Consider the following 23551-nt stretch of genomic DNA (forward strand, 5'->3'; position numbering starts at 1 on the left):
TCATGGAAAATATTGTGTATTGTGTTGACTAATTATGTGGACTGAGGGAGGGGAGGACATGTTGCCACTTTGTGACAGATGTTTACACAACATTGTGGTGCCATGTAACTTTTCTAGTTCCAGAGCTGTATGGCATGTAGTAAAAGGTTATCCAAGTCCTCAGGCTGCAGTATCTGCCATTTGTCATCCTTGCCTTCAGGGACTGAGTTCATTGGTGGGCCAGGAATTTACATTCTCTACCTAAATAATGAGTCAATTGATCAATTAACTCAGAAGCAAGAATTTGGTTGGTATTTGTTGTAGGACTAATGTTGAAAAAAACATTTTATATTCACTTTTCCTGTACTTTTCCTGAAAAACAGGCTAAAGACTGAATGCTTGTTGATTTAGAAAGTGACATTTGCACCCACTGTTTCATAACATAGTGGTGGTTTCTGAGGACTCTATGCACCCTCAGTCCAGAGGAGGTTTCAGTTAGTGTGCCTATGTTATGGGGAAGCACCTGCTCCCTCAGTGTGGTAAATGACATGGCTGGTTTCCTGTCTGTTACCTCTCATTACATAAATCATATCCAGTGTGGATACGCTCTACCTCAAGACCAAAATGTTCCCACTATGTCTGTTATTTTAGTTTAATCATCATTCATTTGTACGATTATCTACAGTATGTTTCTGTCCATCCATACATCAACTCATATCAACATCAGTTTTATGACGAGCGATATGACACTGTAAACGATAATGGCAAATGTAGGTACCAGTGTTCAACACATGATTAAAGACCTCGACCTTTCATTGCTACCTCTTATCATCAAGATAACTTAGCAGATTTTAGGGAAATATTTTCAGACTACATATGTATAGCTCTCAGCTAAGAAAAGTGCCAACCTTTGATATTTTGACATTATCTTTGTAGGTGTCTTGTCACATGATTTAACTAAAGAAAACAAAACATTTGTTTTATGTATGACTATGTCATTAGGTCTGTGTAATGCAAAGTTGGGTATCACTGCACTAAATATGCACTAAATCTATTTGGATTGGGTCAGGTATTGTGGTATAAGCAGCCACTTGGCACATCAGTCTGCTGAGGTTTCAGTAAGTACAGTGTGGCAAAAAAGTATTTAGTCAGCCACCAATTGTGCAAGTTCTCCAACATAAAAAGATGAGAGAGGCATGTAATTTTCATTATAGGTACACTTCAACTATGACAGACAAAATGAGAAAAAAAATCCAGAAAATCACATTGTAGGATTTTTAATGAATTTATTTGCAAATTATGGTGGAAAATAAGTATTTTATAAAAGCATCTCTGAAAAGTATCTTAACATGATACATATCCCCTTTCACATCACCAACCAAAAGAAGAGTTTATTGCATTACTTAGGTCCATTCTCAGTTTGTTCAACATAAGATGATTGGAAGTAGTTTAGGGGTCCGTATCAGTAAATGTGCTTCCCGACAGGGCAATTTGGTTTGTTTTCAATATAGTCAGGACTAATAGTCACTGATGTAGAGAGGAGTAGGCAGTCACAGGTTTAGAACTACTGAATTTGTTTAATCACCATAGATCAAAGTCGGACGAAACCCAAATGCTGTTGTGCTCAAAATATATATTCATTAACAAAAAGTCACAGGGTGATCCCCAAAGTCCAAAATATAAAGTACTCAGGAAATGGTAGGAGAGATTCCTCTCAGGAACACAAGTAGCATTTACAATGACAGACAGAGACAAATGACAGAGGGAGTAGATATACAGTGATAGAGTGGGGATTGGAACCGGTTGTGTAATTGTAACCGATGTGAAATGGCTAGCTAGTTAGTGGTGGTGCGCGCTAATAGAGTTTCAATCGGTGACGTCACTTGCTCTGAGACATTGAAGTAGTGGTTCCCCTTACTCTGCAAGGGCTGCGGCTTTTGTGGAGCGATGGGTAATGATGCTTTGTGGGTGTCAGATGTTGATGTGTGCAGAGGGTCCCTGGTTCGAGCCCGGCGAGCGGATGGACTAAAGTTATACTGTTACATGATGATGATGAGACAAGTCCGGGGTTGATGAGTGAACTGCGCTTGCCTGGTAGCAGCTAGAAGGCCGGCGACGCAGAACGCCTGTGCTGGACAGGAAAAGACTACTCTGGACGGTTCTGACCTAGAATATGTGGACAACTACAAATACCTAGGTGTCTGGTTAGACTGTAAACTCTCCTTCCAGACTCACATTAAGCATCTCCAATCCAAAATTAAATCTAGAATCAGCTTCCTATTTTGTAACAAAGGATCCTTCACTCATGCTGCCAAACATACCCTCGTAAAACTGACTTTGGCGATGTCATTTACAAAATAGCCCCCAACACTCTACTCAACAAACTGGATGTAGTCTATCACAGTGCCATCCATTTTGTCACCAAAGCCCCATATACTACCCACCACTGCGACCTGTGTGCTCTCGTTGGCTGGCCCTCACTGCATACTCGTCGCCAAACCCACTGGCTCCAGGTCATCTAAAAGTCTTTGCTAGGTAAAGCCCTGCCTTATCTCAGCTCATTGGTCACCATAGCAACACCCACCAGTAGCAAGCGCACCAGCAGGTATATTTCACTGGTCACCCCCAAAGCCAACACTTCCTGTGGCTGCCTTTCCTTCCAGTTCTCTGCTGCCAATGACTGGAACGAATTGCAAAAATCACTGACGCTGGAGTCGTATATCTCCCACTCTAACTTTAAGCATCAGCTGTCAGAGGAGCTTACCGATCACTGTACCTGTACATAGCCAATCCCCAGTATCTCTACTGGCACATCATCATCTGCACATCTATCACTCCAGTATTAATGCTAAATTGTAATTATTTCACCTCTAGGGCCTATTTATTGCTTACCTCCCTACATTTGCACACACTGTACATAGATTTTTCTATTTTTTTTCTATTGTGTTATTGACTGTACATTTGTCTATGTGTAACTCTGTGTTATTGTTTTTGTCGCACTGCGTTGCTTTATCTTGGCCAGGTCGCAGTTGTAAATGAGAACTTGTTCTCAACTGGCCTACCTGGTTAAATAAAGGTGAAAAAAAAGAAAAAAAAAGGCTGTTGTGACACTAAGGTTAATTTGGTATTGACTGAATACTGTAATCACCTTACATGGTCAGTTTGTTTAGCTGTTTAAATAAAGATGCAGTCATTTGTCATAGAGGTAAAAGACCCATTGAAATATACATGATATTCTAGAACAGTGTTCAGGAGGAATGCGTGTGAAATATGGTGTATGGTATAGATGCATTTGAGTTCAATGTTGAGATTTCACCCATTTTCCCAGCTATGTAAACCCCCATTGCCTTTTCATTTGAGTCATTCCTATAGCTTCCTTTTTTGTTTTTAGTTGCATGATAACTGTGATACCACCTCACCTCCAATAAACTTTTTTTTTGAATTACAATTTTACCTTGTTACTGTGAAAAAACACCACCTACGTTCAGATAGCTAGAAAAAGCCAAAAGACCGTAAGTATCTAAAATGACTTTTTTATCTATTGGTATATTATTTAGAATCCCCATTAACTGTTGTGAATGCAGCAGATACTCTTCCTGGGGTCCACATTAAACATGACATGATACAAAACATTTAACAAGAACAGCTCAAGGCCTGAACTACACATCTGTGGTGAAGTGTCAGTCATTACAATCATTACTTATGTAAATGTATTAGAAAATGTCTTACAATACTGAGACACGGGCTTTCAAGAACACATCAATTTAGTTGCAGTTGAATTTCTAACATTCCATCAAAGTAACATCTCACCACTAATCTTCAGAGAAAAGGTACATTAAATTGAATACAAACATAAAAACACAGAATTTGAATTTTAGATGGATTAAAATCATCAGTCACTATCATCTCTTTTAGTGCATACTTTACATTCTGTATATCTGGAGTGTTTCTGGTTCACACAAACGGACATGACCTTAGTCACAGACACTAGCTCCCACTTTTCAAATGGACCACAGATTTTAAACTTAAAAGACTGACCTGTTATTAATCCTATGTGGATCAACACTAGAGGAACACATTTAATAAAAATCTTTGGCAAAAGTACAATATGGATTATAGCATACTGCACACATTGGTTCCAAAATATATATATATGTTTTTAATTTGAAATATACATTCTTGAATAAAATGTAGCAGTAACATGTATATTATTTGCAGTACTACCTGGTCATTTGTCATGTTTTAAATGGGCTTTGTTTAACAACAAATCATTTCTACCATTACAGGTGCTTAATCCCTTCTCCATTGCAAATGATAAGGACAAATAAAAGCCACAGTACATTCATTGCATATAACATCTGACATACAGACTAGCAACTGATAGCAGATTGTAATTCAACTGTGTCAATCATGTATAAAATATACATCTTTGCCTGCTTTAAAAGGTGCAACAGTCTGAACAAACCTGAAGTTATCTGGAAGGGAGTTCCATAGGTATAGTATGAGAGAGGAAAATGCACAGTCCCCCATTGTGAGGAGCCTGGTCCTGGGGTCATGAAGGAGTATAAGCATGGCTTGAATGTAAGGTGCGTGGAGGTTCATAGGGGGAGAGCAGGTCTGACAGGTAGGCAGGTCCCCGATGCCATTTTGGGGTTTGTAGAGGAGCAGGAGGAACAGGTAGCCAATGGAGATCAACAAGGATGGGAGTGATGTGGGCAGATTTTTTTAGTTTGTGCCAGTATCCTTGCGGCACTGTTTTGGATGAGCTGTAGTTTATGAATTAAATTTGCAGGCAGGCCCCCCAGTAAATGCATGTGTTAGCTTTTCTGCGTCAGATGTGGTGAGTGAGGGTCTTAGTCGGGAGATGTTCTTCAGGTGAAAGAATGACGTATGACATAAGTGACTGCAGGAGTTGGTGATCTGCAGGGGCTTATCAGCATTGCTTCTGTCTTGCTGCTGTTGAGTTGGAGGAGGTTGTTCTGCATCCGAGATTTGACCTCTTCCAGACAGTTGGACAATGTTGACAAAGCAGATGATGTGTCAGGATTTGTTTTAATGTTCACCTGTGTGACGTCTGCATGGCTGTGGAATTGGACACTGTGTTGTCTGAAGATCTGGTCAAGTGGGAGCATGTAGAGCAGGAAGAGGATAGGTCCTAACACCAACCCAAGTGGGACTCGCTGGTTATGGGGACTCCTCTGAACTTGCCTCACAAAGTGTGACGTACTAATTGCGGTTATTGAGGTAGGAGGTGAACCAATGGTGTGTTTGTTGTCAGAAATTCTCTTTCCTTTGCTTAATTCAACATAGTTACAGTACAGTAGGTCCTGAATTAGCTTGACATCCTGACTGATTTGCAATACCGATTTCCGTATTGTAATTCCGTATTACTCGACTTTGAACTCAAGGACTCTGACTCGAACTCGAGAGACTCGACTTGGACTAAAGGTTTAGTGACTTGACTACATCACTGCAGGGAAGAGATCTTTAGCTTATACCTAGCCCTTCTTAATGTCAGTCAAACATGAAATGGCAAATATTGTGTTGTGTGTTGACTAATAATGTGGGTTGAGGGAGGGGAGGACATGTTAGCACTTTGTGACAGTTGTTTTGATCACACTGCAGTGCCACATAACTTTTCTAGTTCCAGAGCTGTACGGCATGTAGTAAAATGATATCCAACTCCGTAGGCTGCAGTATCTGCCAGTTGTCATCCTTGCCTTCAGGGACTGAGTTCAGTGGTGTGCCAGGCGTGTGGACTCTCTAGCTACATAATGGCATACATTTTCTCAAAAACAAGAATTTGGTTGTTATTTGAATGACAGGTAGCCTAGCAGTTAAGATAATTGCATCAGTAACCAAAAGGTCACTGGTTCAAATCCCCAAGAAGACTAAGTGAAAAGTCTGTCAATGTGCCCATGAGCAAGGCACTTTACCCTAATTGCTCTGGATAACTGTGCCTACTAAAAACATTTGATAGAAATATATTTAAGATGAACTTTGACAGTACAATTGAAGACCAACCCTGTGAGGCTAAAGTCTGAATGCTTGCTGACTTAGATTAGTTAGTTTCATTACTTAGTTTCATAAAATAGTGGTTGTTTCAGAGGGCTCTATCTACTCTCAGTCCAGAAAAGATTTCAGTCAGTGTGCCTATGTTATGAGGAAGCACCTGTTCCCTCAGTGTGGTGAATGACATGGCTGGTTTCCTGTCTGTTACCTCCCATTACATAAATAATATCCAGTGTGGATACGTTCTACCACAAGGCCAAAATGTTCCCACTATGTCTGTTATTTTAGTTGAATCATCATTCATTTGTATGTTAATCTATGTTTCTGTCCATCCATACATCAACATCAGTTTATGACAAATGATATGACAATGTAAACAATTATTGCAAATTTAGTTACTTGTTCAACAAATTATTAAAGACCTACCACTGCTACCTCTTATTGTGAATATGACTGAGCAAATTATTAAAGACCTACCACTGCTACCTCTTATTGTGAATATGACTGAGCAAATTATTAAAGACCTACCACTGCTACCTCTTATTGTGAATATGACTGAGCAAATTATTAAAGACCTACCACTGCTACCTCTTATTGTGGATATGACTGAGCAAATTATTAAAGACCTACCACTGCTACCTCTTATTGTGAATATGACTGAGCAAATTATTAAAGACCTACCACTGCTACCTCTTATTGTGAATATGACTGAGCAAATTATTAAAGACCTACCACTGCTACCTCTTATTGTGAATATGACTGAGCAAATTATTAAAGACCTACCACTGCTACCTCTTATTGTGAATATGACTGAGCAAATTATTAAAGACCTACCACTGCTACCTCTTATTGTGAATATGACTGAGCAAATTATTAAAGACCTACCACTGCTACCTCTTATTGTGAATATGACTGAGCAAATTATAGGCAAATATTTTCAGATCGGCGTAGCTCAGCTAAGAAAAGTGTTGTGGTAGTTTGATATTACAGTTGTAGTTACCTTGTGTCATACAGTTGAATTCGGATGTTTACATACACCTCAGCCAAATGCATTTCAATTCAGTTTTTCACAATTCCTGACGTTTAATCCGAGTACAAATTCCCTGTTTTAGGTCAGTTAGGATCACCACTTTATTTTAAGAATGTGAAATCTCAGAAAAATAGAGAGAATGATTTAATTCAGCTTTAATTGCTTTCATCACATTCCCAGTGGGTCAGAATTTAAATTGTTTAACTTGGGTCAAACGTTTTGGGTAGCCTTTCACAACCTTGACCACAATAAGTTGGGTGAATTGTGGCCCATTCCTCCTGACAGAGCTGGTGTAACTGAGTCAGGTTTCTAGGTCTCCTTGCTCGCACACGCTTTTTTCAGTTCTGTCCACAAATTTTCTATAGGATTGAGATCAGGGCTTTGTGATGGCCACTCCAATACCTTGACTTTGTTGTCCTTAAGCCATTTTGCCACAACTTTGGACCTATTTGCAACCAAGCTTTAACTTTCCGACTGATGTCTTGAGATGTTGCTTCAATATATCCACATCATTTCCTTTCCTCATGATTCCATCTATTTTGTGAAGTTCACCAGTCCCTCCTGCAGCAAAGCACCCCCACAACATGATGCTGCCACCCCCGTGCTTCACGGTTGGGATGGTGTTCTTCGGCTTGCAAGCCTCCCCTTTTTTCCTGGTCATTATGGCCAAACAGTTTTATTTTTGTTTCACCAGACCAGAAGACATTTCTCCAAGCAGTTTAAAGGCACAGTCAACTGTATGTGTATGTAAACTTCTGACCCACTGGAATTGTGATACGGTGAGTTATAAGTGAAATAATCTGTCTGTAAACAATTGTTGGAAAAATTACTTGTCCTAAAAATGAGATGTCCTAACCAACTTGCCAACACTATACTTTGTTATCAAGAAATGTGGTTGAAAAAAAAGTTTTTATGACTCCAACCTAAGTGTATGTAAACTTCCAACTTCAACTGTAACTAAACAAAACAATAAGTACTTTTAAAATGATGTATAACTATGGTATAAGGTCTGTGTAATGCACAGTTGAATATCAGTTTTTGACATTTGCACTAAATCTGCACTAAATATTTTTGTATTGGGACAGGTTTTGTCTTATAAGCAGTCCGCTAAGCAGTCACTTGGCACAGAGTTTGTTTCAGTAAGTATGTGCTGCCATGACCAGTACTTGGGCTGAGGTTTTCGTAGTGGTGTGTATCACTGTGGTTGCCCCCATACACAGTGACACACACCATTACAAAAACCCACGTCAAATGCTCTCACAGTAAGGGTAATGTATTTATGCAATTTTTTTCTTCATTTGCAGTGAAAATTTGACATTTGTCGAAACATCTATATGTGACAAATAATTTTACTTTAAAATGTCAATATGTTACTTTCTTAAGTCCAGACAATTCATTGTTTTTCCAAATATGATGATTAAAGTCATGAACATAATATTTTTAAAAAAAATGCGAGATGCGATGTGAGAATGTTTACAAGTGCAGACAGAATTCAATGGTTGTTCCAAATATGACATAAAAAGGAAAAGCACGAGACCAGCTAGTTTAAGATTATGGATTGTTTCATTTTAAGATTAAACAGTTGTATTCAACATAGCCCATATGTTGGGGTGGCAGGGTAGCCTAGTGGTTAGAGAGTTGAACTAGTAACCAGAAGGCTGTAAGTTCAAATCCCTGAGCTGACAAGGTTCAAATCTGTCATTCTTCCCCTGAACATGCAGTTAACCCACTGTTCCTAGGCCGTCATTGAAAATAAGAATTTGTTTTTAGCTGACTTGCCTAGTTAAATAAAGGTAAAATATAAGGTGTATTTAGAACATTCCAGTATGATCTGTCATGAGAGGTAACCACTTGTGCTGAGGTTTTTGTACTTGTGTATATCATTGTGGCTCCCAGTGTACATAGTGATACATGCCAGTACAAAATCTCATGCCACATAGCGACTCCCTCAATAAAACTATTTGTTATTTTATCTCCAACATTGACACCATAGTTTTTCCCCAATAAACTTTCATTAACAATCAACCTTAAAAAATCTATCATAATAGAATTGGAAATCATGTTTATGCATAAACTGGTTTTCCACTTCATACCAACTTTATGTCCAATTCTCATCGATAAATGTTTCTCCATAATTAACAGATGATAAATATGTTGATAAAACAGTATAATTAAAGATACAGTAACTACCTATGAATATATCAACCATGGTGAACCAAACGTATGAGAAACACACACTATGCTCTTCACCTAGTTTCTGCCCTAACACACACTCTAACCCCAGCATCTGCATCAATGGGTAGCCTAGTGGTTAGAGCGTTGGACTAGTAACCGCAAGGTTGCGAGTTCAAACCCCTGAGCTGACAAGGTACAAATCTGTCGTTCTGCCCCTGAACAGGCAGTTAACCCACTGTTCCCAGGCCGTCATTGAAAATAAGAATTTGTTCTTAACTGACTTGCCTGGTAAAATAATAAAATGGGGAAGAGTTTTTGTCATGGGCTATATCACTGTGGCTGTTATTCGGCACTGTGATACATCCCTGTACAAAAACCCCTCTCCTGTTTAGACTGGGAATTTACACTGTCGTGAGGGCGGCTGACATCAGACATCGATGCCTTTTCTCTCAACATCAAAAGGAAGAATCTGTTGAGTTCTGTACAACACTGTTTCCCAACAATTGATTATGAACAATGTGGTTTCAACGTCTTTATGGAGGAAACATAAAAGCATCTCATCAATCATTGATGTAGCCTACCAACTAAACTGAGATGGAGTGCATCGCTATACCTGTATATCAGTAGTTGGCGATATAGAATGTTTCTAAATGATGTTACAGTAGAAGGAATACTCTTTGGACTAAGGCAGTATTTGATATGACTATAATAGGAGACTTTGGTATTTGATACCTCCTGTAAATAAAGCTATACAGTGCCTTGCGAAAGTATTCGGCCCCCTTGAACTTTGCGACCTTTTGCCACATTTCAGGCTTCAAACATAAAGATATAAAACTGTATTTTTTTGTGAAGAATCAACAACAAGTGGGACACAATCATGAAGTGGAACGACATTTATTGGATATTTCAAACTTTTTTAACAAATCAAAAACTGAAAAATTGGGCGTGCAAAATTATTCAGCCCCCTTAAGTTAATACTTTGTAGCGCCACCTTTTGCTGCGATTACAGCTGTAAGTCGCTTGGGGTATGTCTCTATCAGTTTTGCACATCGAGAGACTGACATTTTTTCCCATTCCTCCTTGCAAAACAGCTCGAGCTCAGTGAGGTTGGATGGAGAGCATTTGTGAACAGCAGTTTTCAGTTCTTTCCACAGATTCTCGATTGGATTCAGGTCTGGACTTTGACTTGGCCATTCTAACACCTGGATATGTTTATTTTTGAACCATTCCATTGTAGATTTTGCTTTATGTTTTGGATCATTGTCTTGTTGGAAGACAAATCTCCGTCCCAGTCTCAGGTCTTTTGCAGACTCCATCAGGTTTTCTTCCAGAATGGTCCTGTATTTGGCTCCATCCATCTTCCCATCAATTTTAACCATCTTCCCTGTCCCTGCTGAAGAAAAGCAGGCCCAAACCATGATGCTGCCACCACCATGTTTGACAGTGGGGATGGTGTGTTCAGGGTGATGTGCTGTGTTGCTTTTACGCCAAACATAACGTTTTGCACTGTTGCCAAAAAGTTCAATTTTGGTTTCATCTGACCAGAGCACCTTCTTCCACATGTTTGGTGTGTCTCCCAGGTGGCTTGTGGCAAACTTTAAACGACACTTTTTATGGATATCTTTAAGAAATGGCTTTCTTCTTGCCACTCTTCCATAAAGGCCAGATTTGTGCAATATACGACTGATTGTTGTCCTATGGACAGAGTCTCCCACCTCAGCTGTAGATCTCTGCAGTTCATCCAGAGTGATCATGGGCCTCTTGGCTGCATCTCTGAACAGTCTTCTCCTTGTATGAGCTGAAAGTTTAGAGGGACGGCCAGGTCTTGGTAGATTTGCAGTGGTCTGATACTCCTTCCATTTCAATATTATCGCTTGCACAGTGCTCCTTGGGATGTTTAAAGCTTGGGAAATCTTTTTGTATCCAAATCCGGCTTTAAACTTCTTCACAACAGTATCTCGGACCTGCCTGGTGTGTTCCTTGTTCTTCATGATGCTCTCTGCGCTTTTAACGGACCTCTGAGACTATCACAGTGCAGGTGCATTTATACGGAGACTTGATTACACACAGGTGGATTGTATTTATCATCATTAGTCATTTAGGTCAACATTGGATCATTCAGAGATCCTCACTGAACTTCTGGAGAGAGTTTGCTGCACTGAAAGTAAAGGGGCTGAATAATTTTGCACGCCCAATTTTTCCGTTTTTGATTTGTTAAAAAAGTTTGAAATATCCAATAAATGTCGTTCCACTTCATGATTGTGTCCCACTTGGTGTTGATTCTTCACAAAAAAATACAGTTTTATATCTTTATGTTTGAAGCCTGAAATGTGGCAAAAGGTCGCAAAGTTCAAGGGGGCCGAATACTTTCGCAAGGCACTGTATGTCTGGACAACGTGATAACCATGATTGTTACATCTGAAATGTCAGGATAGACCACCTTTAAAGAGTGCTACTGTATATCGGCATGGACAGTGTCACGTTCTGACCTTTATTTCCTTTGTTTTGTCATTATTTAGTATGGTCAGGGCGTGAATTGGGTGGGCAGTCTATGTTTGTTTTTCTATGTTTTGGGGTATTTCTATGTTTCGGCCTAGTATGGTTCTCAATCAGAGGCAGGTGTCATTAGTTGTCTCTGATTGAGAATCATACTTAGGTAGCCTGGGTTTCACTGTGTGTTTGTGGGTGATTGTTCCTGTCTCTGTGTTTTGCACCAGAGGGGGCTGTTTTTGGTTTTCCACGTTTATTGTTTTGTAGTGTTCATGTTTATCTGTTTTTATTAAACATGAGTCAATATAACCACGCTGCGTTTTGGTCCTCCTCTACTTCACCACAGGAAAACCCTGACAGACAGGCATGTCAGAAAAACAAACATGATTGCCATACAACATTTTGGCTAAAAACAGCACAGTAGGAATCAGTATGAAATCAGAAACATTGGACACAATAGCATAATAGCAACCAATACTGGAACGGAGAAAATGAAGATTAGAATATGACCATTACATTTCCTAGCAGTGAAATGATCACCCGTGAGTGAAGTCAGTGTTTGCACAGTACAATGCTGTCAACCCTCATGTCCATGGAGAGGTTTGTGTATTGATGTTTATCACTGTGGGTACTCCCATACACAGTGAATCACACCATTACAAAAACCCATGTCACATACAGCCACAGAATCCTCCGTTAAACTCACTGAAACCTCCAATGTCTCCATGTGGACAATGTCTTTTTCCAATCCTGTCATTTACAACAACTATTGAAGCTCAATTCAGGCAAATGTTTTGAACACATGATTTACGGCATACAGAAAATAGTTCCTCAGTGTGTCTGTTTTAAAGGTTTTCATGTTGACATTTCTTTGTCTGAAGTAGGCCTAAAGACTATGGACATTTGTTTGAGTTGATAATGTGTATAAATGTACCAGCATGTGTAGGTTAGCTGCCTATAGACAATCAGAATGTATATGTGTCTGTGTTCCTTAGGTGTCAGGACTCTCACACTCTGTGCTTGGTAGAGGTGGTAGCTTTTTGTCATGGACTGTATCATTGTGACCCGCTATATGGCACAGTGGTTTAACCCTGTACAAAAACCTCCCCACCACGCTGTGCAGGGCCAAAGCTGGAATAAACATGTGCAACTTTTCACAGCAACCACAACATGATCTATTGGTTTTAATCTGATGAACAGAATGTCAAATTCTGTTTTACTACTTATTAATAACTATTTTATTAGTTTGGGCTTTCAGATTTTGCTCTGTCAGGCATTTTGACCATAACAAGGATTAAAGAACCTTGCTGGGACACTTTTATAGACAGTGATTAAGTTCATTTTTAGTTCTTATTTAAATAAAAAAATACAGCTTTTTTAAAATTTAAAACAAATACATTCTGTTGTCGGAATCCAACAGTTGGAGTAGATGTTTAAGTGTTTTCTCTTGTATTTGCATATGAGATGAAGTAGGTAGCCATTTCCACTACAGTGGTTTTTGTTATGGTTTGTAACACTGTGCCCCCGTAGTTATCACGATGACACACACCCATACAAAAACCTCTCCACACACCAGAGACCAATACATCTATCAGGTACCTGTCATATTTCCCTGGAGTCATCACAAATCTCTCTGATTCAATAAATGATCTTATTTTTACCTTGGAAATTTGTCTTTATCCAGTAGAGTTGATCTTGTCAGATTTGATAAGAAATGAATGAAGAAATGAAGAAATGCCAATCTGTTCTCACTGTCCGTTGAGGATGAAGGACAGAGTGCACAGATGAGCATATATAATTATAAAACTTAAAGTGTGAGTTGTGCATCATCTCTTTAGATTGTAAAATAAATGGTCTTTGCACTACAGGAATATGAATGAGAATTTGTAAGAATGTGGAGTGTTACATAAAATAGTACAGTATTGGGACATCATACTGTAGAACAGTGGTATTCTAAGAAGGGGCAGTGACCCCTAGGTGGGCCAAAGCGGTATTGCATGTGCATATGTGGCATACTTTTGACTGGTTTGGTGCAACTGCCCCAGCAATTTCAGTCACATTGCCTCTCGAGCACAATAATAAACAGCAGAGTGTTCTGATCTCAGACTCTTGGCCTCTAAGAACTGGGTGCTTGTGGACACGTCCTCAGTCAGGATGAACTGGCCTTTCAGGGATTCTGAGTAGACTGGAGCATCTGTTGAACCAGAGTTCATTCTCCCAATCCACTCCAGAGCTTTGCCTGGTTTCTGCCTTATCCAGGTCATATAGTAGTCTGTCATATCAAACCCAGAGATTTTACTGGACAATTTAACAGTTTCACCTGAGAAGGTGACTGATCCATCTAATCACAGAAAACTCCTGCAAACATTACGGCGGTCATTCAATAAATTGTTAATTCAACAAATGCAACTTTCCTGGTGAAAATGTACTGGCTTCATACTCACCCAATATTCATGCTAGTGTAAAAAAATAACAAACCCACAGGTATTCATAATCTGGTTTCTGAAATATCATATAACTAGTAACTATTGTATGAGTTGAATGATGAGTTGCCAACATGCTGCTTTATATACAGAGGAGGAAGGGAAGTAAGTTTGCATAGCTCGCCCTCTGGAGTTTGGCCAAAGCTGGCACTGGGCTATTAACCTTATCTCCTGTAGGTTCACTTAAATATCACTTAAATTGTCTTACCATGTATTACACAATGCTGCATAGGATCGACTTTTTCCATGTTATCCATCATTTCATTCCATATTCAAAAAGAGTGATATTGAATAGCAATAGAGATCAAATCAAAGTTGCCATAACACCTGAAATGTCACACCCTGATTTGTATCACCTGTCTTTGTGATTGTCTCGACTCCCCCTCCACTTGTCACCCATCTTCCCCATTATCCCCTGTGTATTTATACCTGTGTTGTCTGTCTGTCTGTGCCAGTAAGTCTTGTTTGTTCAAGCCTCCCCAAACTACCCTCGGCCAAGGAGAAGGCTCAGCTTATGGTGCAGGACGTCCTCCGGATCCAACCCTTCGCTGCCTTGGCTTGAACAAACAAGATGAACTGGCACAGACAGACAGAAAACACAGGTATAAATACACAGGGGATAATGGGGAAGATGGGCGACACCTGGAGGGGGGTGGAGACAAGCACAAGGACCGGTGAAACAGATCAGGGTGTGACATGAAAATTGTAGATGCGACCAATAAACTTTGATTTGATCTCCAGCACTATTCAACATAATTTTCTCAAAATAACAATGACTGTATTATATGTGGCCGAGATGAGGGCCAGTCTCTTATTACGGTAAAACAATACTTCCTTCACGGTGTGACTTCAGAATTCCACTAGATGATAGTGTTTAGCTGGTTTACAGGAGCTGCTGTCCTCAAGCTCCCTGTAGTTATTAGCAGTAGTAGCATCATGCGCTGAATTCTGGTGTTGCTGTGACTAGTGGCTCTGATGCCTGGCAGCCTGTTAGTCTCCAGTAGCAATTACACACATAGAAAGTGACCTGTATTGAAGTCAGTGGTTCCCCAATTTTTTTTTTACGTGGTACACCTTGATGGGATATAAAATTGTGCGGCACACCTAAAACTTCCCTATTGATTTATTTAGTGGTAATAACCTCTCTCATGATCCATACTGCAAATCATTTATTTTCTGTGACAAATGTTTTCTATCGATGAAATAGCGTTTGTTTGAAATATTTTTCAGTTTCTTACTCATGATGGTGAATTTGTGTGTACCCCTTTAAAATCCTTAATCCATTGACCTGTGTGTCAATGTAATTAACATAATATAACAATCTAAATCTGTCAGTTTAAGAAAGGAGGGAATAACTACACTGTTTGTATTCTGCCATATTCCCAGTCACCTTGCCATGGATAAATGCAATAGTTTGCGCTTTCAGTTTTGCGTGAATGTTACCATCTATCCACGGTTGTAGAATAATAGTGATGACATCAAAACTATGAAATAACACATGGAATCATGTAGTAACCAAAAATGTGTTAATCAAATCAAAATATATTTTATATTCTTGAAAGTAGCCACCCTTTGCCTTGATGGCAGCGTTGCACACTCTTGGCATTCAGTCAACCAGCTTCACGAGGAATGCTTTTCCAACACTCTTGAAGGAGTTCCCACATATGCTGAGCACTTGTTGGCTGCATTTGCTTCACTCAGCGTTCATCCCAAACCATCTCAATTGGGTTGAGGTCGGGTGATTGTGGAGGCCAGGTCATCTGATTTAGCACTCCATCACTCTCCTCCTTGGTCAAATAGCCCTTACACATCCTGGAGGTGTGTTTTGGGACATTGTCCTGTTGAAAAACTAATGATTGTCCCACCAAGCTTAAACCAGATGGGATGGAGTATCACCGCAGAATGCTGTGGTAGCCATGATGGTTAACCCTTGTGTGGTGTTCATGTTTTTGTTATTCATCCAATGTTCGCAGGTCTGATGGACCCACAACATTTTTCGGTTTTTAAAACAATATAGCCACAACAATTTACATAAAAATACTCAATTCTTAATACTTAGATGTTGATTTATATCAATTTCCAGCAATACCGACAGCATACATGGTTAATATTTTCCATTTACATATGCTAGATCACATTTAACAATAAAAGAGCTATTCGTTCTACATTTTCTTACATACAATGTTTTATGGAAATTATAAAATAGCTCCATTGAATACAAATTAAAGTCGGTCTACACACCACATAAGGGACAGAGTTTGTGTGTGTTGCAAATGCATTTCTTGTACTTGATGCATGTTTACTGTGTCTTCCTGTCCTTCTTGGGTCCACACACATCACAGCGCTTCTTCTTGTTGCTACCAGCTGCAATCTAGACTGATGAAAACACTTAGTTCAGGAATTTGACTAACATTGCACTCACTCACATATACAGTTACAGCAGGCCAAGGTAGGAGAGTCAGACATACACACATGCAACATCACTCACACTTACCTCCGGTATTGGAGTTGTTGGTTCTGTGGGTCGGGCAGATGGGGAACCAGCATCCTCCTCCTGAATCCTCCTCACGGGGGTCCTTGTGATATGTTGCCTCCTCTGGATTTGAGATCTTACCAATACCTTGCCCAGCTCCTCAAGAAAGAGCTGTCTCTTCTGGAGATTCCCTCTGTTCCAATCTGGGTTCAACGCCATCCAGATGACAATTGCGTTGTACGCCGAGATGTCCAAGATGTTGAATATCTCAAGTTGCCAGTGTGGGGTTCTTCTTTTGCAGCTGCAGCCAGTCACCAGCTTATGTAAATTGTCCACTCGACCTTTTGTGGTATTGTAATCCATTATGATTTCTAGTTTTTGATGGTCCTGGCCACAGATTCTCCCATCCCTATGCAGCGTACTCATAAATACCACATTTTTGCCTTTCTTTGGCACGTAGAACACTATGGACATGTCAGCCTTTAACACAAACGTAGAGGAATTGATAGGTCTGTTCCGTATATTCAACAGTTGAGGTAGTGTTCCTACCATTGTCAGCTTCCTCTTAAGGAGATCCTGTCCCAGCTTGTGCGAAATAAAAAAGTTATCACGTGTTGTTGTGGCCAGAGTCCCTGTGTCATGTCCAGGAAAACCCACATCCTTTGGTTCTTCTCAGGGGCTCCTCCATCTGACTTTCCCTTATACACTTACAAGTTCCGCACATATGACGAAGCAGCATCACAGACAGCCCAGATATTGATTCCACATTTTGCGGGTTTAGACGATATGTACTGCCTGAAGAGGCAGCAGCCACTAAATTGCATAAGCTGCTCATTAACAGTACCGTTGGGCCCAGGGTTGTAAAACAGAGGAAGGCGGTCCACCTAATTATTCCACACTGACCTGATTGCAGCTAGCTTGTCTCTCTGCCGCCGAGCTGGTCTGGTGTCTTGGTTTTTGAAGCGTGTAATCCTGGAAATAATGTGGAAGTTTTCCAGAGACATTGTTGCACGGAAAACTTCTCTGCCAGTGTCACGACTTCCGCCGAGGTCGGTCCCTCTCCTTGTTCGGGCGGAGTTCGGTGGACGACGTCACCGGTCTTCTAGCCATCGCCGGTCCACCTTTCATTTTCCATTTGTTTTGTCTTGTTTTCCCGCACACCTGGTTTGCATTCCCACATTACTCGTCTTGCATATAACCCTCTGTTTCCCCCCATGTCTGTGTGTGGAATTGTTACGTGTAAATGTATGTGTACTCCAGGCTGGTTTGCGCCGGGTTATTGTAACCCGTGTGTGTTTAGTTTGAGTGCCATGTTTTGTTCGCCTCAATAAAGGGCTCCGTTTACTACACATTTCTGCTCTCCTGCGCCTGACTTCCTGCAGCCAGTTACACACTCCTCTACAGCCAGTGTATTCTGTGGATTCCCCATTGGATCTGAAAACACCAGCAGGGATAAGAACACCAAAGTATGCATTTAAATGAGTTTGGTCCATCTCCTTCCATCTCTCTCCAAAAACACATCTTCCCTGCAAATTAGTGCAGTCCAGAATAATTTTCTGGGTGGTGTCTGGGATGAACAGTTCAAAAGAAGACTTGATGTCCTGAACATGAGTAACCACCATCTGTATCGTCCCTGGTTGCATCCTTATCTAATTGGCAGCCACGTGGGGTGGCTCATTCCTTGGGCAAGAAGAGCATTCAATTTCACAATTTTTTGACATCCATATTTCTCCTCCTGCAGGGTTGTAAACGCCTACAGCTTCCACACGATGTCGCCAGTTACGGCATTAAAAGATTCCTTTATCCTTGGTTTGATGACGTTTTGGCTCTTCCTGTTTTAGTCTCTCCACAGGATGTTGTGAAAATGGAAATCATGGACGGTGATTTCAAGACTTGCTGCTATCGAATACAGATCGCCCCGTGATCAATTGTTTAGATTATTAACGTTTATTAATACCTAAAGTTGGTTTAGAAAAGTAGTTTGAAGTGATTTGTAAAAGTTTATAGGCAACTTTTGTAATTTTAAAAAGTGACGTTGCGTCTTGGAAAAGGGCATTTTCCTGGATCAGACCGGCTTCCAGCAAATGACATTTAGGCTATACAATGACGGATTTAATCGGGAAAAAGACCAATTGTGATGTTTATGGGACATATAGGAGTGCCAACAAAGAAGCTAGTCAAAGGTAATGAATGTTTTATATTTTATTTCTGCGTTTTGGGTAGTGCCGGCTACCGCAAAATCTGTTGTTTAGGTGACGTTGCGGTATTTAGGGGGGTGCATGCTATCAGATAATAGCTTCTCGTGCTTTCGCCGAAAAGCATTTTACAAATCTGACTTGGTGGCTAGATTCACAACGAGTGTAGCTTTAATTCAGTACCTTGCATGTGTGTTTTAATGAAAGTTTGAGTTTTATCAAAAACTATAGGTGGCGCTCTTGAAATTTCCGCTGATTTGGTCCCGACAGCGGGACCAAATCCCTAACAAGTTTTAATTGTAAAAAAGAAAAAAAAGAAAAAAAAAATATATATATGGTACTGTATATGAGATTTCTTATACACTATATATATAAAAGTATATGGACACCCTTCAAATGATTTGATTTGGCTATTTCAGCCACACCCGTTGCTGACAGGTGTCATGACGTGGCCCTTTGAGGTGTAAATCGTGCCCCCCACATCTCACTCTCCTCACCATAAGTGTAATGACTTTACGACAGGTCATAAATACCTGGCAGAAACTGCCATGCAGTTTTGAGGGAGATAGTCTACCAGCACAAAGAGCTTCTCTTTGTTCAAAACTCCTAATTCCCCAAATGGGAGAACTAAACAATATTTATATTTTTGAGAATATGGGAATGGTACGTGGACACTTAAGGGACGGTCATGTCGAGTGTGTTTCATTTGGTGACATCAGGAAGGACAGCAAACACACATCACTATGTCTCTTAAAGTGTACATTTCCCAGTTGTCAGGTTTACATATAAATACTGTGAAACTTATGTGATTATACATGAAATGATTTGTGAAAAGATGTAATGTAAAGTTAACCTAAAGGAGTGTATGGATTTTCATATAAAGATGAACTAGTCATTGGCCACACCCCCGTGAGCCCAGACATCACATTAGGCGTTATAGAACCACTCCTTTTTCCACAGAGTATAAAACCCATTTCCTACAAAATATACATTGAATCAGAGAATGCCGGGACAGAGTCCCAACGTTGGTTTGGCTACAATTCTATAGACCATTAGACCATTCAGCTGTAGTTTTGGCTAAGACTATCGATTCACTACAGAAGGAGCAAATTCTAGACGGCACAAATTACTAGTCTGCACCTAGAACAAGAATACAGACAACCGCCAAAGTATCTAACCTACGATAACATTTCCGAATGGTACTCTGAAGTATCCATTCTAACCACATACAACCACGAAAGACATTGTGACTTTTGGGAAAGTTAACCAGAGACTATTCTGTCGACTCTCTCCAGCAGATGGACCGGTGACCACAGAGAGAGACAGCAAGACATACACTCGTAAATATGTCAATTGCAAGTTATTTTTGAATGAGCAGTCGTTCATGTAAAGTATTAGCAATTCCTATGAGTGTAGTTATCCATTATGTATTTCCCGCTCTTTCTCAGTCCCCACCCCTTTCCTTTGACGACCAAGCTGTCATATTGGCTTCATCCGCAAGGGACTTTTTATTTAGTAACCAATATCTACTGTTTGTTTGTAATGTATATCTGTGATTATTTAGTTAGTTAGTAAATAAATAATTAAGCCAATTTTTGTGTTGCTGATTCATTATGGAAACTAGGGTTTGTGCAGATAAACAAGAATTTTACGACATTTGGAATGAGACTAAAGAAGGTAACAATTCATATTTATTAATAATGGAAGACTGTAATTGATAAAATATTAAAATATCTGAAGAGTTAGTTTCGGGAAATTATAACTCTAACTCTATACATTTTCCTGTGGTGCCCTGACTTCCTAGTTAATTAACGTTGTCATGACGTTGGCCTCTTTGAGTATAGCAACCCCATCCCCCTCTCCCTGCCTCCCCCCTTTCCTCCTTCAACTAGGCTGCTGTAGTCAGAGGTCATAAATTCCTCAGAAGACCTCATGGACACACAGTTATAGAAAGTAGTTTTTCATGGAGACAAAGGAAATCCTTCCACCTCACAGAACTTGAGGTACGAACAAATTTCATGTACCGGAGAAAGTGTAAAAGATCGGTTAAGAATCCAGCTACGAACTGGTCCGTTTGTCACAACTTGGGAAGCTCATGGGAGACGGTGTGGCCACATTACCATAACGCTGTTTATAAAATAGCCCCAGATATAAGGTTTACATCTAATTGTTGTATAAGATGAATGAGTGAGTATGATACTGTTTACACAATTTTACAATGTGATTTTGGACTGTTTAATGAAGGAAAACTCAAAAAGGGAATTGGATTTGAACTAAATCAGAGGACCGCCCCTGAGCCCAGTTAGGGTCAGACATCCTGGGACAGCCCTTTTCTTCCATTCCGAATAAAACCCAACTTAGAGAAATTATCACCAGACCATGTTTTTCTCCATTAGGAGGGGGACAAAGGTTGTAGACCGAGCTTACCTAAATTACGAGATGGCTAAAGGTTGCAGACCATTGCTGAATCTCTTAACCATACCACGTGGTTAAACTCTTAGACTATCGATACCGACAGAATGAGAACAAGTCTTTGATATGAATTACTAGTCTGCAGCTAAGAATTCGGTATTATTGAACGCGAAGAACGGCAACCGCCGAAACATCCATTCTATAACAGCTCATTAACAGTACCGTTGGGCCCAGGGTTGTAAAACCCACTGTTCCTAGGCCGTTATTGAAAATAAGAATTTGTTCTTAACTGACTTGCCTAGTAAAATAAAGGTAAAATAAACAAATTAAAAATAAATTACACAATTTATGATACTTCACATGCCTTACTTTTATTTTCCTGCATAAGTATAAGCAGAAAATGCATCACCTATGCCTCGACTGCCATTCATTCCAATTAGACTGGTTTTTCCATTACTGTCAAGACTTCAAACGAAGTCGGCCCCTTTCCTTGTTCGGGCGACGTTCGGCTGTCGACGTCACCGGCTCGCTAGCCATCGCCGCTCCATTTTTCATTTGTTTTGTCTTGTTCCCTGCACACCTGGTTTTCAGCTGGTTTGCAGGGTAGCCTAGTGGTTAGAGCGTTGGACTAGTAACCGGAAGTTCTAAACCCCGAGCTGACAAGGTACAAAACTGTCGTTCTGCCCCTGAACAGGCAGTTTACCCACTGTTCCTAGGCCGTCATTGAAAATAAGAATTTGTTCATAACTGACTTGCCTAGTTAAATAAAGGTGAAATAAAAAAATAAAAAATAAAATTCCCCAATCGCACTACATGTGTTTATTCCTCTGTTCCCCTCATGTCTTTGTGTGAGATTGTTTTGTGTTACGTGTCTATGTTGATGCACTTTAATGGTATGCGTTTATTCCGTGTTTTATTTCACGAGGTATATTATTGTGACTGTTTGCGTGTTTGCACTTTGCATCGGCTGTTGGTTTCTCCTGCCTAAATAAAGTATGCGTCTGTTCACAACTCTCTGCTCTCCTGCACCTGACTCCGTTCCCAGTACACACACCATTGACAATTACTAAAATGGCTGCCTTTTTCTCCCCATTATGGAACTTTTAGGATTCATGACATAACCCCTCTAGTAATTTAACAGGATCTGTATGTAGTGAACCTACTCTTATAGGAGAAGGAACTCTTTAAAGCGGTTAGGAAAAACACCCTATTAGAAAAGCATGCTAAGGATATGTGCCTGCATTTTTTTATTCCTAATATCCAACAAGGGATTATGTAAAGTGTATATCCTGAGATAGCTTGTGATAAATGGGGAAGTGGTTTTTGCGGGACTCCCCTACCACTCTCTCTCACTGTGTGTACCGGGCACAGTAATACACTGCTGTGTCCTCACTCTTCAGACTGTTCATCTGTAGGTACAGCTTACTGCTGGAGTCATCTCTGGAGAGGGTGAATCTACCCTGCATTGACTGGGAGTTGAAAGTAGTAACACCATGTATATAACCAATCCATTCCAGTCCTTTCACAGGAGCCTGTCTTATCCAACCCATCCAATAGTCCTTGAATGTGAACCCAGAACCTGTACAGATCAGTGTGTGGGATTCTCCAGGCATTTTAATTACTGGTCCAGACTCAGTCAATGTCTGACCCTGAACAGCTGTTAAAAAGAAAGCACACATGTTGTCACAATGAAATCTTAAACCTAATGGGACAATTTATTTGTCATAAACATTTTTAAAAATCCAGAGAGACTCACAGGAGGCAGCTGCCAGCAGCAGCAGCAGAGATGCAGGGAACATGGTTTGTGTTGAAGCTGAACTGCTGGGAGTTTATCTTCGTTACTCTACAGGATTCAGAGATAGATATATATAATTCACACAGAGAGACTGTTTATATAAGGCAGAGGAAGAGAGATGAAAGAGAGGAGCTATTTGTAATTTGCATAAGAAGGCAGGTACAGCATGACAGGGATAAGAATTTCAGAAAACTCTGTGAACCATATTGACTCTTGATGCTTCACCTATGGGATGGAACTCTATACTACAGTGTTTAGAAAAACAGCCGTAGGACTTTTTGTTTTGCAATCGTAATAATAAAACAATTCAGAAAACTCTGAACCAGATTGCCTTTTGACACTTCAACTAAAGGGAGGGGACTCTATAGAATGTTTACAAAAACAGCCATAGGACTCATAATATTTTACCGTTTACAACAACAAAAATAATACTGCCGTATTTCATTCATCAGTGTTAACTTAACTCTGGGAGTGTTGCATTTATGACCATAGAGTGTTCAATTTAGA

The 23551-nt window shown here is 40.0% G+C and overlaps 1 protein-coding gene across 1 annotated transcript in view; it reads right to left on the reverse strand.

Moving 5' to 3' along the window:
* Positions 1-23115, reverse strand: part of LOC115104368 (mucin-3B-like) — a 52711-nt gene extending 29596 nt beyond the window's left edge. The window contains exons 1-2 of the mRNA XM_065010355.1: positions 23006-23115; positions 22612-22906 (exon numbers count right to left, since the gene is read on the reverse strand). Of these exons, the coding sequence (XP_064866427.1) occupies positions 22612-22906; positions 23006-23048 (338 nt within the window). The 5' untranslated portion in view covers positions 23049-23115. The remainder of the gene's footprint in view (positions 1-22611; positions 22907-23005) is intronic.
* Positions 23116-23551: the final 436 nt, after the last annotated feature.

This window comes from Oncorhynchus nerka, linkage group LG26 (assembly GCF_034236695.1).
Source record: "Oncorhynchus nerka isolate Pitt River linkage group LG26, Oner_Uvic_2.0, whole genome shotgun sequence".
NCBI classification, from domain to species: domain Eukaryota; kingdom Metazoa; phylum Chordata; class Actinopteri; order Salmoniformes; family Salmonidae; genus Oncorhynchus; species Oncorhynchus nerka.